This window comes from Myotis myotis, unplaced genomic scaffold (assembly GCF_014108235.1).
Source record: "Myotis myotis isolate mMyoMyo1 unplaced genomic scaffold, mMyoMyo1.p scaffold_m19_p_5, whole genome shotgun sequence".
Classification (NCBI taxonomy): Eukaryota; Metazoa; Chordata; class Mammalia; order Chiroptera; family Vespertilionidae; genus Myotis; species Myotis myotis.
The window spans coordinates 71739864-71758206 of NW_023416357.1; the positions used below are offsets into that span (position 1 = coordinate 71739864).

Here is an 18343-nt window from a genome sequence, read left to right on the forward strand (position 1 = left end):
ATTCTTTGGAGGGGATACTGGGGTATCTTTCAAGATAAAATAATTAATTTTCTAGTTTTAGAGTACCTAAATCAATTGTTTAATGAGAAATAGCAAGCAAACAATATTTTGGTGAAAAAGTTAAATATCCTGAAACTTTTCTTGATACAAAGGTTTGTATAAAGCTTTTATACAAATATAAAAACAATGGTATTATTTATTAAAACATTTTTTATGTGAGAGAGAAACATTGAATGGTTGCCTACCATATGTGCTCTGACTGGGGATTGAACCTGAAACCTAGGCACGAGCCTGGAATCAAACCTGTGACCTTTCTGTGTACAGAATGACACTCCAAGCAACCGAGACACACCAGCCAGGGCAAAACATTTTTGTTATTCTCTGTTAGCATGCTGAGACTTTTAATAAAAATGTTTATGTTCTCTGTCTCCAGAATACTAATTTTGTAATGTCAGTGTTTTCATACCTTTACCTTATGATCTTAAATGAGTGAAAATGAATCTCTCTCAAGAAGACTCTAAGATAAAAAATTTATGAAGTTTTAGAGCTAGAAATTCAGTTTTCATATAACTTAATCCCATTTTATAAATAAAGAAATAAGACCACAGAAGTTGATTTGCCCTGTATCTTCCTGTTAAAGTTAATTAAGATATAGGTTGTCTACTTCCTAATTTACTTTTCAACTATTATTTCTGAATTCTGATAAAAGTAAAAGCCTCTTATTAAGAGGGCTGAATTTCTGGATGAAATGATTGAATATAAGGAAAGTGTGAAAGAAGTCTGGAGTAAAAAGAAAAAACATACTAGGTTGCCTTATTTAGGTGTAGATTTTGGAAAAATCACCTTAATGCACATATATTTTGTAATGCTTTTTCTCCTTGACTCATTTTTACATAACTTTTAAAATTAAATTTTCTTTTTCCTAGGGTGAGGAGCTTCAGAGTAGCTTGGTATTTGAGGAAATAGGCCGTCGTCTTAAGGATGTTGGGCACGAGGTGGTGAAGAAAGTAAATGCTGTATTTGAGTGGCACATCACTAAAGATGGGAGTGTTGCAGCCAAGTGGAGTAAGTTATAATCCTGACCTTAAAATATTTTAAAGTAATGCTTAGTAAATAGAGATAAAGTATCCTCGTTATAGTTAAAGCCTGTCTCTTTGAAAGTAGGTAAATTCTACCTTCTTAGGTCAGTTATTTTTAATGGAAACGATAGGCTTCATGTTACCCAAAGACTTGTTATTTGGAGATGTAGGGAATAAATTAAAATGAAAATACCTGTTTTAAATATTCTATTGTAACACCGGTATTACTACTTTTAAAGTCATCTTAGCAGTATGCTTCTCTGACTAATCTTCAAATTTCTCTTAAACATATAAAGCAAGTTTGTCAGGTCAAATGAGATATTTTTGTCATATTTTGACAATTTTAAAATTGTTTTTTTCATCCCAAAACATTAGTAATTTGGATTATTACCTTAATTATCAGACTGTTATTTAAAGGTGCCTATTTAAATGCCTTGAAAATCAGATTATTTCTCATTACAACTGAAGATCACTATAAATGCTCATTTAGAACAAAAAATTAAACTGCATCTCTAAATCAACTGAAACTTTTGAAATAATCTATTACATATTCCTAAAAAACATTTTGAACTTTTATTTAATTAATTTTGGTTCATTATAAACATGTTTCTTTTTAATGAAACAGTTGCTGTTTCTTTTAGGCAATGTATGTTCATTGTATAATGTTTGATATAGAAAGAAAATAATGATGTATAATTCTACTACCCACAGTTAACGTTTTAATGTTTGTTCTTCTGGAAGACGTTTCTACTTATAGGCCGTTAATCCAGAAGGGGTATAAAGGAAGCCAAAAATGTAATATGTTCTTGGTCCCCCAAATTTTAAAGTGTCTAATATTTTTCTAAATAACTCCATAGATTAACACTGTAACTGTAGGTGTCATCACTTTCCTTTCTTTCATCTTTCTGTCCTTCCCTTTTTCTTTGTATGTATCTGTGATGGAATTCAATTTTATCCCAATGGATGACAATATATTGGAAGTTGGGTAATAAATATAAAGCACAGGACTTTTGAAGATATTGGTGAAGAAGAGAAATGAGATCTATGAGTGAGAAAAGGTGCTGGAACTGTCTGTCTCACTGTTGGCAGAACTCTGAAGGGATTTATAAAGTAGACAAGTGACTCACTCTTGGCAGACAGTTTCAATTACCAACTAAGGTTTTCCCCTTATCTTGGTGACAGTTTCCTTGTAGGCAATATTAGAAAATGTGCTTACATAGAAAAATGACCTTGTGTTAACCTAAGGCATTTTTCCTTATATTTTCACTGGGAAAGAAAAATGGGTATATTGGAATCTTGTTAATAAGTACTTATTATTGATGCCTTGTGGCTTATGTTGGTCTTATCATCTCTTTGAGTTAACAGAGAAATTGGATCTTAAAGTTTTCTCTGAAAAGATTTACCATTTTTTTTTTTTTGGTTATCTGCTTCCTGTTATTTGATTGGATTCTCAGCTGTGCAACTATTTTTAGTTCTTTTTATTGTTTTCTCAAAGTCTTTATGTCACCGAATTAAGTAGCAATAGCTGGCAGCAGCAGAAACTATCTTGGTCTTTTGGCTTATGGTATCTTGGAAGGTGATTCCATTTGGCACCTCGTTTTGCATCTTGACACCTAATAACATGAAATAGACGATTGAATGATTTGATTTAGGTAACACTTAAGGTCCTTTCCCCCCCCCCAAAAAGCAGTTTTTAAAATGTTTGCTAAATACTTATTACTAAATATTTTCCTATGTTAAATGCTGCTAGCTGTCCTAGCCTTCACATGTTGGCAGACTGGAGCCTGGTTACAGAGAACAGGGCTAAGCTAGCCACCTTGGCTGGCCTCAGGTGTCACTGGAGCTACATGAGTGACTGACCTTGAGCAAGTCTAGGAACAAGGGTTTGGGCTCAGTGGCCTGGAAGGCGCATTCCAACCCAAAGATCTTGGATCATGCCCATCTTCCCTGTTAACTCCCTCACCCAGCATCCAAACAACACCAACAACAAATCTCCAGGCTGAATGCATATGGGGGCGAGGGGTGAATCTTTGCAAACCCAATTAGTCCGAATATAGAGAGAGTTAGTGAGGTTCTGTGTCAGTACTGGGTGAGGGGTGGCTTTGGCTGTGGAGGAGGAGAAATCATAAGCTGTGTCTTTGGAGTTAGGCCTCCCTGAGGCCCATTCAGGTCATCTAGGGGAGCTGACTGGGTGAAAGCCAGTGGCCTCTGTGTCGCTGGGCTGAGATGACCTGAGAGAGGCTGGAGAGCCCTTCTTTTGTTTTCTGCGGGCCAAGAGTATGTGTCATGGAGAAATGCAGGCCCTGATCTACATGAGAAGCCAGAGGGCCTCAGTGAGGTATTTTGGGGAAGGAAGTTGTATCTTGGAATATTCACCTGCAGCTTCTTATTTCTACCTCTGGAGACAATGTTTGGCTTATGGAGTATTATTTTAGAACTCTTAAAAACATTATGGTCCATAGATAGTGTTTCCTTAAGTAGATAAGGCTAAGATAGAAGCCTGTTTTACTTATTTCACTGTTAATACTTATTATAATATCAGGAATACAGTGATTTTTGTCTCTGCCTTTTTTATTACTCCAAAATGTAATTCAATGCCTGGCCATGTCTGAACATCTTTTTTAGATAGCCTATATACCTTCAGGTGTTTTCCCCTTTTGAATAAAGGTTGTCCTTTGTCTTTTTATTTTTCTAGAGACTCTTGGATTAGGTTGGAAAGGTAAAAATAGACATCAGTTCCCAGTCAGGGCACATGTCTGGGTTGCAGGCTCGATCCCTAGTATGGGGTGTGCAGGAGGCAACCGATCAATGATTCTCTCTCATCATTAATGTTTGTAATCTCTCCCTCTCCCTTCCTCTCTGAAATCAATAAAAATAATATATTTTTTTAAAAATAGACATTAGATGGAGAAACAATCTCTGAATTCTCTTTGAACAGAGCCTGTTGTTCACTACCGTTATCTTACTGTGTTATGGTCATTTCTAATTATATGTCTCCTCCCACTTGTCCTGGGTTGAACACTGATAAGAGCTCTGGATTAGTTTATTTCCAGCTTCAAGTACGATCTATAACACATAGTAGCCTGACTCCGTAAGTGTTAAATAAGTGCTAAAAGCCATGTAAAATGCACAGCTTTGGATGGAATCAGATGCTTGCCTTTTAAAAAAAGTGCTGAAATTGGTGCCTTTTCTTCTTTTAAAACAATAAGTTTATTATATGGAGAGTAATATGTATTTTCTGTTTAGGATGAGGAAATATTCAGAAATAATATGATATAATTGAAACATTTTATAAGTAAGTAGTATATTTTATGATTTTATTACTATTAATTGAAGCCAGCCAAAAGTTGTCCCTGTAAACCCTTTGGGTCCCTAAGCAACAGTTTTGTTCTAAGCAGCAGTAAAAATTCAGAGGAAATGAAAGATGAGAGAAAGTCATCAAGAAGATGAAAGAATCAGAGGCTTTATATGGCCTATAGAATAGTCTGCTCCTGAAAATTAGAACACAGTTAGTTTTTTATCTGCAATTCCAGAAACTGAAAACTCTAAAAATGGAGAGTTTTTTTCTCATAACTCATTGGTGGCAACATCTGACTAGAACTTAACAATGCAACTGATTGTCCTTATCTCACCTGGTTAGTCAAATATAGAAACCACATATTTGTTTATAGTGTTGGAGGTCTTCCAGAATATGTAATACATGTTTTAAGAACCGTATTTTCTTCCTAAATTCTGAAAAATTCTGAATTCTTAACACATCTGGCCCAAAGGAGCTAAATAGGGAATTGAGACCTATTCATATATACAAATAATTCTGGTAGAACAGAAGTGATCAGAGTCATGGGAAACGTGCTGTTGGCTTTCACAGACGGGAGGATTGGTTCACTCAACAAATATTTGAGTATTTACTATGTGCCAAGTTCTCAGCCAGGTTGTGGATTACAGATGTGAAAAGACAAGTGTGTTTTTTGGTCTACAGAAACCAGGAAACTTTAAAATACTGGAGTTAAGGAAACAAGGATGGTTGTACCACAGATAAAAAGGAAGGAAGGACCTCTATTAAGGTGATGGCAATAATGGAGAGGAAAGGGCCTGTGTGGATCTATTGCTGAGATAGAATTGACTGACTGGGCTACTAATAATGCCTGGAAAACAAGAGGAATGAGAAAGAGACAGCTAATGAAGAAGTGCTCAGCTGCATGACTGAGGATTTTTTAAAAAATATATTTTACTGATTTTTTTTACAGAGAGGGAGAGGGATAGAGAGTTAGAAACATCGATGAAAGAGAAACATCGATCAGCTGCCTCCTGCACACCCCCTATTGGGGATGTGCCCAGAACCAAGGTACATGCCCTTGACCGGAATCGAACCTGGGACCCCTCACTCCGCAGGCCGACGCTCTATCCACTGAGCCAAACCGGTCAGGGCATGACTGAGGATTTTGATTGTGTTACTAAAAGGTGAAACATGAGAGAGCAGAAACGTTTAGGAGAGAAGATGAAAAGCTATGATACCCAAACTGTAGCAGCCCAAGATCTGGCCTGGGTTGTGGGAACTGTTCACAGCTGGAGACAGAACTAGAAACCATGTTCATGGAACTATTAGTTGGAACTCAGAGCATTAGCTTTGCTACTCTGCTTTGTGGCGCACAGGAGGGAATAGAGGGAAGTCTTTGTTGTTCCTGCAAGGTTATTTGCTGTTCATGGTTTATAGAATAATGGCTCCAGTATTTCCATTTTTCTCTAAATAAAGTGAGCATCTTAGAATTTGACCAATTTTTAAATATACAATTTGTTATAACTCTAGACATGAATATTGCCCTGTGTTCCCAAATAAGATTTGTTTATTGTTTGATTATGAAGTAGCTACAAAACTGAAACTTTTGACAAAGACAGATTTATTTTCATGTAATAATGATACGCTGTTACTGAGTAGAAAGTATATGTGTGTTCCTTAGGATGATAGGTTTAAACTGGTTGGCATTGAGCAATTTGGTTGTTTTTCTCCTAAAGGAAATTTGGTTTCCTTTTACATATTTGTAATCTTTTCCATTATAGGAACATAATTGGATTTTACATTTATATAGCAAGATTATAGAAATACTATGCATTATTGCTTAAATAATGTTAGCTGAGTAATAAAGTGAGTTGGCTTTTTTAAAATGTGTACTGTAACAATGGTGTAGTGCTAAGTCTACCTATTTGGACTAAATCCAGGCATCTATTATGCACTATGTAACATGAATGGATGTTAGAGTTGTTTTATTTTGCATGTTGGAAGTCATCTGTTTTGGGTCTTGGAAATTTGCCAGTATGTGGTAGAATATGTACAGTTTGGGCAACTGCCATTCTTTTAAGATCGGAATACATTCATGCTTGAGGATACCGTTAGCTCTTGGGTTGCTGCTCATGTTCTAGTGGTCGAAGCAGAAACCCCTTTAGGGTTTCTCAGCGTGGATATAAATGAGATCTTAAGGGTATTGGTCCCATATTTAGGGTTGGGATCCAAATGAGCATCTCATGTGTTTATAGAAACTCTGGAAAAAAAAATTTGAAAGCTGATCTTTGGAAAGAAGATGCTGTCCAGTCTGGGATGGGGACCTACTTATTTGAGAGGCGTCAGCTTCAGGTTACTCTTTCCCTTAGCAACAGTGGCTGCTTCCCCTTTAACCATCACAGCCCCTGACTGTTTGCCCATGTGCATTTACACACAGATTACCTAAAACTATTACGGCTTTTCATTTTGCTGTGTGTGTTATTCATTTTAATATCTTCTTATAGTTTTTTTATTTAAAATAATTTCAGTCTTACAGAAAAGTTGCAGGAATAGTACAGAGAATGTATATCTGTCCTTCACCCAGTTTCTTCAAACTAACATTTTATTCCATTTTCTTGTTTCTCATACATATTATTGTTTTCCTGAAGCATTTGAAAGTAACTTGCAGACACAATGTCTCTTTATTCCTGAGTAAAGTGGTAGCATCTCCTAAGAATGCTTTCTTATATGTATGCAGAGAATAATTATCAATATCAGGAAATTAACATTGATACAGTATTATTTAATCTACAGACCTTACTAATATTTCACAAATTTCCTCAGTAATGTCCTTTATATCAAAGGAATAACAATAGTAATAACAATAACAAAATAGAAATGAAGAAAGGAAAAGTAAGAACTGCTCAGGTCCAGTGTCGGATCATATATTGCATTTCATTTAGTTGTTAGGTCTCTTTAGTCTCCTTTAACCTGGACAAATTCCTCAGTCTGTTTTCATTTTCGAGGACATTGACATATTTGAAGAGTAGAGGCCACTTATGTTGTAGAATGTTCCTCAGTTTGTATTTATTTGATGTTTCTTCATCATTATTAGAATTTATTAACTTTTGGCAGGATTAGCACAAAAGTGTTGTGTCCTTTTTGGTGTGATTTAAAGAAACCTTTACTTTCATCCTAAGATTTTGTTTGCTGTCACTATTTTTATAGAGCTGCTTCTTCCAGGTGCTTTTTAGTCAGCCATTTAACAAATAGTTACTAGGTACTTTCTATTCAGGAAAGCATAAGGAGGTTTAAAGACTAGACGTTCTTGTTTCAGCAAAGAATTTATAATCTTAAGGGGAGAAGGTATCCACAAAAACAACTTCTTTCTCCCAGAGAATCCCTTTGTGATTTGTAAGGTCTATATCCTAAGACCTTCGAAGATCTCCAAGTTTCCAAATGCTGTGTGCTCATCTAACACCTCTCCCTCCCCCGTTAAATGCTGTAATATATAACTGAACTTTTTATAGACTCTTTTAGAGCCTTAATGATTATATAAATACAAAGCTAAAGTCATTTTATAAAGCTTTTAAAATAAGTTGTACAACTAAAATAAAATATATACTATCTGTTTCTTCATTTTAATTTAAGATTAGCTGTGATCTTACAGGTGTCTGTAAACTCAAAGTGATGGTGGTAGATGATGATTTTCCCCAAGAGGCAAATTGTAGACCCTGACCTGAGCCACTGCAGAACTGAAAGTTCCACTCCTTTACCTCAACTTTGTGTATCTTGCAAAGAACTTTCCCCATCTTTGCGCTCTCTTATTTTATCAATATTAGTTTCTAGATTTCCATCGAAGACAGTTTTATTGCTTTACAAGGGTCATGGCTGTGAAGTAGCACGTAAAACCAGGTGAGTGAGAGGGCAAGCAGACAGCTAAGAACCTTCATTGCTAAGAGGCTTGCTGCCACTCTTTAGTAATGAGATGAGTATGGTGCAGTTTTATTCCTGAGCAAGACTCGTATGGACAGTGGGCCTTAGAAATACTAGTGAAGAATTAAACCATGGTGTTGTCCTTGAATGCTAGAGGTTTGCTTCCCTTTAGAGTCCTTCCTTTCTCCCTTCTTCACTCCGCCTCCTCCCTTTCTGTCTTCTTCCCTCTTTTCCTTTCTTTCTTTCCTTTTCACTGTAGTACAAATAATACATGAAAACACATTCATAATATGTAAGTTTCAATAAGAACAGTCTGCTTTTCATGCCTCACTTGTAGTACCTTGCCTATTGTCTGACATCCACAATAGAAGCAATGAAGTGAGTGAATGAAGTATACAAAGCAGAGAGGTTCCCTTCCCTTAGCCCTTTCCCCTCTCCAAGGTAACCATTATTGTCAAATTATATTTTAGTTAGTTGGTAGCATTCTCTTTTGTGGAAAGTTAGAGTGATTTGATTTTCTCTTTGGAGCAAGGCGTGGCTAAGCAGAATGTAGGTAAGCACTGTGGGTTTTTCTTAAGATTGTGTAGCTTTTCCTTGACCCTAAATTGGGAGTGCCCTATACACCTCACGGAGAGTGATGTGACTGCAGCTCCTTTGCTGTAGCAAGAGAAATCACCCTCAGGAGGCTGAAGCTGGAGGAGTAGAATCAGGTTGCTGGCTGACTGGTCTCACTCATATATATGATAATTAAAACTTTGTCAAGTGTAACTATGGCATGAAGCTCTATACATGTGATACAGGGAGCAATGAAGGTAAAGGTTTAATAGTTTTTCTAGTTACCCAGCCTGGGGCACTTAATTCTTCTGTCAAAAACATTAACGGAAAAGGAGTAAATTTTAATGTTTACTCACAATAATTAAGGCAATAAGTATTTTATAAAAATCAAAACAAAACTAATTAGAATATTTTTTTAAAATTTATGTTGACTATCTTGATGAATTCAGGTATTTGAAAGGAGATTATAATATATGTTCCCTTCCCCCAACATGCAACTCTTTTAAAATTCAGCTTCCTCCTTTGTTGAGTATTTGAACCTAAAGGCTGTAACCATATAAACTTCACCAACTTAATTTCCTTATATTATTCTACATTAAAATGTTTCTGTTGGGTAAATTCTTCACTGAGGAAAAATACTGATTTGACTTTTTGGAGAACGTCTTTATAAAAAGGACACCTCAAAAAATAAAGGATTTAAAAATTTTTTCCAAATGAAAGTGATATCTAATTTAGAATAAATAAGCAGCACATTAACTTGGAAACTGTAAAAATGTCCGTATTAAAATAGTTTATTTTACTCTATATTGTGAAGAAAATATGACTCACATTGTTTTTTTATTATTTTCCCCAGCTGTTGACCTAAAAAATGGTACAGGAAAAGTGTATCAAGGCCCTGCAAAAGGCTCTGCTGATGTAACAATCACACTTTCAGATGAAGATTTCATTGGTGTAGTCCTGGGCAAGATTGACCCTCAGAAGGTAATATGCTTAAAATGTTCATTTTTTCTTTATCATTGCTTTCTGTTTGACAATTGCAGTTTTTAGCTGACTTCCAAATTCTGATTTATAAGGCAGAGCTCATACAACTCTGAAGAAGACACAGTTGATACCAATATCTGAGTTGTCAAATCATGAATTTTTCTGGTAGAGTTTCAGCTGACACATTTTAAAATTGAACTTTTGGTGGAATTCTTTAGCATATCAACAATATAAAACCCACATCTACACTTTGTATTAGGTCATTAATTCAAAGGTGAAAAACCCTATGATATTAGATATTTCATAAAATTAGACATTCATTCCTGTTATATGATTAAGAATTTGTCTTAATCATCATTGAAAATTGGAAATAGAAAGATAGAGTATAACAGCTAGTATCTTTTTTTAATATATATTTTTATTGATTTTAGAGAAAGGAAAGGAGAAGGAGAGAGAGATAGAAACATCTATGAGAGAGAATCATTGATTGGCTGCCTCCTGTACCCCCTCTACTGGGAACTAAGCCTGCAACTCAGGCATGTGCCCTGACCGGGAGTTGAACTATGACCTCCTGGTTCCTGGGCCAATGCTCAACCACTGCGCAACACTGGCCAGGCACTAGTGTCTTATTGAAGGTGAAATATTTAAAGTCAGACATTGTAGTGGAAAACCATGATTAAAACAGGAGTGCCATTTCTGATTATGATGAGTTAGTATTGTTTTGAAACTTTTGGCCCAATCTGCAAGCACACAAAGTTAAAGTGACTGATGTAGCAGTTAGAATGGAGCAGAAAAACTTGTTGTTTTCAAATCATGATTATGTAGCTAGAAATCTCAAGTGAGTCAGCTTGTTAGTTCTTAGAATAGAGGAGTTCAAAGAAGTGGTTAAATGCACAATAACTATTAAAAATAGCTTTCACATAGCAGCAAAACCAGCTAGAAGATATAATTTTTAAAAATTAGTTTATAATTACAATCTAAACTAAAAAACATGAATGACCACCCTAATAAGTGCAGTGCTTATTTGAAGAAGACTATAGAACTTTACAAGAAACAGAGCAATTTGAATAAATGGAAAATGTTCGGTTTTTCTGGATAGAAAGACTAATTTAAAAAGAATTATAAAATAATTTGAAAAGAATTGTCAGGTAGTACAGTCAAGTATATGTTCTTTGTCATCAGATATATCTGAGTTTAAATCTTAGCCCTGCCACTTACTCTCTAAACTTCAGTTTTCTTATTGGTAAAATGAATGATTACAATCCCAAAGCATTGTGATGATAACTAAATCCAATAGTATATGTGAAGAGTTTAGTACAGTGGTGGGCAGACTATAGCCCGCGGGCCGGATGCGGCCCGTTTGAAATGAATAAAACTGAAAAAAAAAAGACCGTACCCTTTTATGCAATGATGTTTACTTTGAATTTATATTAGTTCACACAAACACTCCATCCATGCTTTTGTTCCGGCCCTCCGGTCCAGTTTAAGAACCCATTGTGGCCCTCGAGTCAAAAAGTTTGCCCACCCCTGGTTTAGTAAGTACTTGGTACTGAGTGAGTTCTGAGATTATTCCTTCCCAGGAATTTACTTAGTACCTATTCATATTCGGGTTCTAGGGGTGGCTAGATAAGACAGTGCCCCAACTGTGTGGAACTTAGTTCTAGAGGTGAGTGGAAAGAAATATAATTTCAGGTATGAAGAAAATTAAGTCAGGGTTCTCTATAGGGTCCCATTATAAATATTTTAGGCTTTGCAGGCCAGATGGTCTCTGTTTTACCCACTCAGTTCTGCCATTGTAGAATTAACATAGCCATAGATCATATGTGAACAAATGGATGTGGCTGTGTTCCAGTGTAACTTTACTTACAAAACAGGCAGCAGAGTAGTACTGGCCCACAGGCTCTAGTTTGCCAGCTCTGGATTCGAGTGTGACAGGATAGAGGCACTATTTTAGATAAGGTTGTCCAGTCTGAACAAAGTGAGGGCTGAGCTATAAGGTTAAGGAAACAACCAGTACAGAGGCTTGAGGCAGGAGTAGGGTCACGTATTAAGTCAGTGGTTCTCAACCTTCTGGCCCTTTAAATACAGTTCCTCATGTTGTGACCCAACCATAAAATTATTTTTGTTGCTACTTCATAACTGTAATGTTGCTACTGTTATGAATCCTAATGTAAATATCTGATATGCAGGATGGTTTTAGCTGACCCCTGTGAAAGGGTCATTCGACTGCCAAAGGGGTCGCGACCCACGGGTTGAGAACCGCTGTATTAAGTGTATGTAACTGTGAGGAGGCCAGTGATAGTAAATGAGCAGTGGGGAGAGTGGGAGGATGTGAGATGGGAGAATAGGCAAGGGCTGGATCACCCAGGACTCTCTAGACTAGAACTTGGTAAAGAGTTCAGGTCTTAAGTGTGAATGGAAGCCACTGAGTTGTGGAATGACAGCATCTGCTGAATGGAAATTGCCTTTGGGAGAGAGAATAGGTAATTACGAGTTATTTTTTAGATATGTTATACTTGAGATGTCTGTATATAAAGATTAAATGTAGGATTAATGAAACATTTATATAATTACTAGGAATAACAGACCTTTGGGGGAAAATGGATTATTCAGTGAATGATACTGGGCAGCTGTTTAGGAAATGATAGTGCTTTATGTTATTCCATATATCTAAGTCAATACCATACTGAATGGAATTGTGTAAAAAATAAAAGTAGAAGCAAAAACTTGATGAAAACCTAGGTATTTCTTATTCTTAATGATAATCCTTAGAGAAATGCTAATTAATACCAGGGATTTTCTAAACTCATTTGGTTCTATTACCTTCTCTCCAACCTCAATGCTGTTTATCATCATTATAAATATACAGTTGGCCCTCTATCCCCAGGTTTCACATCCATGGGAGCGGAGGCCTGACTGTAAATTTATTGGAAAAAACCTGCATATAAGTCCACCTGCACAGTTAAAACTCATGCTGTTCAAGGACTAACTGTATTTTTATTTAACTCAGTACATACAAGTATTTCAACATGTAATCAATATTAAAAATAATGATGGAATATTTTATATCCTTTTTTAAAATACTAAGTCTTTAAAATCCAGTGTGTATTTTATCCTCATAGTACATCTCAGCAAGGACTAACGATAGTCAGGTGCTCAGTGGCTACTTTATTGTACAGCACATGTTTAAACATTCTGTCTTGACTTTGCTTTTCTGCCCTTTCTTATCTGATTTTGCATGATGACCACTGTTTTACTAATTCCAATGGATATTTCTCTATGTCTTACTCAACTTTCCAGGAACATTTAACTCTTGTAATCATCAATTTCTTGAAATAATTTCATCCCTTGACTTTCATAATACCATATTCTCCTGTTTTGCTTCATTCACCTTCACCTTTGGCTATTCCTGACCTTCTTTGGTGCATTCTACCCCATCCATTAATTTTTGGTGTTTCTCAGGGCTCATTTCACAGCTCTTTTCTAAAGAACATGCTCCTTAAATAGTCCATTCATCCTATAGTATTTAAAGATGTCTATAAGTTGACAACTCACAGATTTAATTTTTTTTTTATTGATTTCAGAGAGGAAGGGAGAGGGAGAGATAGATAGAAACATCAATGATGAGAGAGAATCATTCATTGGCTGTCTCCTGCACATCCCCTACTGGGGATTGAGCCCACACACAGGCATGTTCCCTTGACCGGAATTGAACCTGGGACCCTTCAGTCCGCAGGCCGATGCTTTATCCATTGAGCCAAACCAACTAGGGTGACAACTCACAGATTTAAATGTCTCACTCAGTTGTCTTCTCTGAGTTCCATAGTGATAGAATCTGCTCCCTACTTGACCTCTTGAATGGGAAATCTTACTGGCATCTCAAACTTATTATGTCTATGTCCAGTGTAGACTCATGATTTCATTTTCTCTATAGTCTTTTCCTTTTCAGGAAATGGCAGCATCTCCTCTACCCAAATTTATATGCTCAGTAATATAAGAATTGTCCTGGCTTCCTTCTATACCTCTGTATCCTTTTTGGACTTAATCCTGCCTGATCTTTCTCCAAAATATACCTCACATTCATCCTCTTCTCTTCACTGCCAGGGATATCACCATGATCCAAGTGTCCATCATTTCACCTGGCTTACTACACAGCTTTTTGACTGGTCTTACTGCTCCAGTCTTAAAGTCTTTGCTTACATTTTATTTTTTGAGTCCCCTACTATAATATGCACTCCACAAGAACAGGGAAATATGTCTACGTTCTAGCCTAGAATATTGCCTAGTATACTGTAGTCATTCAGTTCATACTTGAGTAGATTAAGGCAAGGATAGAAACAAGGAACAGAACTCAACAGCAGTAGTTTGGACTGTGTAGAAATTAAAAACTTCTGCATGTCAGACTCCATAAGGTATTCCCATAAACCTGGAGAAAAATAAAGATGATGATACACAGTATATTGGTATCTATAACCTGTAAAAAATTCTGGAAAGCTGTAAAATCTCAATAGAAAAAAATGGCAAAAGATGTGAACCAGTAATTAATGAAAGAAATAGAAATGACTAATATACATAAGAGAAACTATTGATTTTTCCCTGTATCTAAAAATGCAAATTAAAGCATGTCATTTTGCCTTGGATTTTCAAAAATTAAGAAAATAGTATTATTAAGGTTGAAGTAAGAGAATTCCCATGTAGTTGGAAAGAGTTTTAATTTGGTGGTGTCTTTCTGGAAAGCACTGTGGCAGAGGTTCACTGACTTTCTTCCTTTATGGCGAATCATTAAGTAGTTAGGTCCAAACAGAGTAGTTTTTCATGTTGTTGTTTTTTTTATATTTGACCAATTTTTAAATACTCCTTAGTGTCCCTGTGGGTTTGCTGAGATGCTCTGGGGTCCCATAGTGTATAGTTTGGAAACTGTGGCAATATGGAGGTATGGTCAAGAACCTTATGTAAGAAATGTCATGATTTCTTAATTCGTTTTCTAGGAATCTATTATAAGAAAATAAATAAGAACAAAGATTTATGTATACAGTTTTTCCACTCAGCAACAACCACCACATATTGGTGTATTTATTTCAAGAAATGAGGTGTTTTTATTTTAGGTTGTAAGTCCTCTCAGATGTTAGTACCTGTAAATAGGCCTCAGTACTGTAACTGTCGTTCCTGTAACTGCACAGTGAAGAGTCTTAGTTTAGAAGTTCCAGTCTCCAGTTTGAATATCCAGCACTTGATTCTGATTGAGCAAGTTCTCCCTGATTCTTTCTGGGATAAAAAGTTTAAGTAGTTTTTGCTTTTCCTCCAGATGATGAGGGAGGACTTTAAGTTGCTCCTGACTTTAAGTTGCTACTAGTTAATAAGCAGGAGACCTCGAACAGGTTATCTAAGCTGTCTGAGCCTCAGTTTCTCATCTGTCACCCAGGGCTGAGAATTGCTGTTATGCCCACTTTAAGCTGATGGCTGTGCTTCTGAAGTAAGATTATATTTGTAGGGCTGCTTTGTAATGTTAAGTGTACATAATGTTAAGTGTATTTTATAATGTAGATAAAAATCTAGGGACTTCTTTTTATTTCCCATTCTGTGTTATTTTCTCAATAAGCGATAAAAACTGATTTATTATTTTTATTTTACTCACAGGGAACTTGACATTGAGGAGAAACTTAAGCACTTCACAGCTTCCTTTGTCAGGTCAGATACAGAGGTGACAGGAGCTCTTAGTGTTTGAACACAACAGCCTTTCACTTGGTAATAATGAGCTTGCTGTGCTCTTACCACATGTCAAACACTCAGCTAGGCACTTTGCACGCTGTTTCATTTAACTCACACAACAAGGCTGCATGATTTAGGTACTGCTGTCCTGCCCATGTAGATGAGGAGGCTGGAGCTCAGAGAGGTTATGGAATCTGCCCAAGCTCAGCTTTCTAGTAAGTGGCAGAGCCTAGATTTTAACCCAGGCATTCTAATGCTAGCACCCAGGATCTACTCACTACTTGGTTATCTACCTTCTTTTATCATTATGTGGCTTTCTAGTTCATGAAGATGTAATACATATTTTTAATCTTCTTTTAAAAGTTCTGAATTTAATATTTTAATTGTTAGGAACACAGTAAAGCCTTTTTTAAAAATTCATATATTCTCAAATTCATGTTTAAGAACATAAATTAAAGCTGGAAGCATAGTTTGAAGCAGAACTCCCAGATCTGTCAGTTCAAATAAATTAGTCTGTGGTTTTCTAAAATACACAGGAGTCTATTTTTTTCTTAGCTGTCTAAAACTATAATCATTAAACTATCATTGCTAGGTAAAAGTTGCCTTTGTTGCCAAGAGTTAACTCAATTGTATTCAGTCTCAACAATGATCTTTTTTTTTTTTTTTTTTTTTTTTTAACAGTGATCTTTTAAAAATACAAATAAAATGTAACGTGGTAAAGTTTGGTACTCTTTCCCTCTTCTTTGCAGGCATTCTTCAGTGGCAGACTGAAGGCCAAAGGGAACATCATGCTGAGCCTGAAGCTTCAGACGATTTTTAAAGACTATGCCAAGCTCTGAAGGACATGCTCCATTGTTAACAAAAGAAGAACTCTCTCTCCACCTTAATACACAAAACTGATTCAGCAAAAGTGATCAAAACTAAGATGCAGGAGAAATTGCTTAACATTTTCAGATTTCAGATAACTTTTCAGATTTTCATTTTCTACTAATTTTTCATGTTATCATTATTTTTACAAGGGACTGTAAAATAGCACATAATTATCCTTCCTAGACCTTATCTTCATAATAAAAAATTTTCATTAAAGTCTAGTATCCTTAGAATTGTTAATAGCATTTATACGTTGAAAGGAAAATTAAATGAGTAAAGGCCACATTGATGCCTTTTGCACTTTTTGTTACTTTCTGTTCTGTAATTTATTGAAACCCCGGTTTTAACATGAATTTTCATACATGTACTCATTTTTCACACTTTGCTATAGTAGATAGTATTCTGCTTTAAGGCAAGAGAAAGGTCTTTTGTGTTCTCAAATAGTTTTCTTTCTTCCTCTCCCCCTTTAGCTGGAAATTCTTTACTTTCATCTAATGCTTGTAAGTCTACCAAATATATAGCTTTCTTGCTTAATTGTTAAACTTAAATAGTAAGATGTTCACTAGCAAGTACTGTCATATCATTATTTCCCCAACCTTTAACTCAGATGATGGATGCTGAGAAAATGCTCTCTGATGGTGTGGCTGCAGAGGTAATGAAAAAGTGCATGAGTGCTCAGGCCAGGGAGAGGGTATGCCTCAGTCATGGAGCACAGCTGAGCAGGGTATGTGTGGCCATACCACAGGGTATGTGAGTTCTCCGGGGAGCAGACTGAGATAAAGGTTTAGGGGCAGGAAGTTTATTTAGAAGTGTGTTTGGGATCAGCGCATAGAGAAGGAGGTGGGGGTAAACAGAGGAAGCAGGGCTAGGCAGAGGGAGAAGTTACACTATGGTGCTTGTTCCACATGCCTTCAGCAGTTACTTTAAGGAGCTCAGAAGCTGGGGTCACCTTTAGACTTGCCTGAGCTAACTAGTTATTGATTACAACCTGCCCTGTGGCGGGGCCATGACCTTGGGCGAAGCAGCAGAGCAGTTCCTGGAATGTGCTTATAGTCAATTAATTATCTTCCCTGCAGCTGAGGGGTATGTCTTCAGTCCTGAATAGGGCTTCTGGGAGCCCACAACCACAGTACTTTGCTTCAGGGAATAAGATTGAGGGAATTGGAGTTCAGGGATCTAGAGAGTAGGTCTCAGAAATTTAGAATTTTAGTGTTTAGTACAGTGTTGGAACATACTACAGGACCTCAATGTATTATTGTTGATTTAATGAATGAGCACAATATATAGAAGGCATAGAAGAAAAGTTACATATTTGTCAACTATGCCTTAGTCTTTTGAACTTTGTATGGTGTCTTAAAATTAACTTTAATTCACAGTGATCCATTGTTATGCCAACTAAATTTAAAAAACAATGGCAGTATTTTAATGGTGGTCTTCTATAATAGTTATTGTCCCTGTTGAGCTTGGAAAAGCTTAATGTCCTTCTAAATAGAAACAGCATATTAAATAGCATATTAAAATTAATCAAATGCCACCACACATAATGAATGTGTTGAATCGAGACCTTAGATGCTTAAGACATGTTAAGAAAGTGATTTGTTGTGTTGTTGCTATCCTCACATGAGGATATTTTTCCATTGATTTTTAGAGAGAGTGGAAGGGAAGGAGGAAGATAGCGGAAGAGGGGAGGCGGGGAGGAGGGGGGAGGGGAACATCAATGTAAGAGAGACACACTGATTGGTTGCCTCCTGCATGCACCCCAACCCAGGGCTAGGGATCAAACCTGCAACACAGGTACATGCCCTTGACTGGGAATAGAACCTGCAACCCTTCAGTGAGTGGGTCAACGCTCTAACCACAGAGCACATTGGCAGGGCAAGAAAGCAACGTTTTCATTATCGTACTAACCTCTCTCTGTTAATCTTTAAAGGTCAGAAAGACACTGGTATCTAGATTT

The 18343-nt window shown here is 36.4% G+C and overlaps 1 protein-coding gene across 1 annotated transcript in view; it reads left to right on the forward strand.

The window, feature by feature from the left end:
* The window catches only part of HSD17B4 (hydroxysteroid 17-beta dehydrogenase 4), a 71584-nt gene extending 54953 nt beyond the window's left edge, over positions 1 to 16631 (forward strand). The window contains exons 22-24 of the mRNA XM_036309056.1: positions 927 to 1065; positions 9680 to 9807; positions 16266 to 16631. Coding sequence (XP_036164949.1) covers positions 927 to 1065; positions 9680 to 9807; positions 16266 to 16355 — 357 coding nt within the window. The 3' untranslated portion in view covers positions 16356 to 16631. The remainder of the gene's footprint in view (positions 1 to 926; positions 1066 to 9679; positions 9808 to 16265) is intronic.
* Positions 16632 to 18343: the final 1712 nt, after the last annotated feature.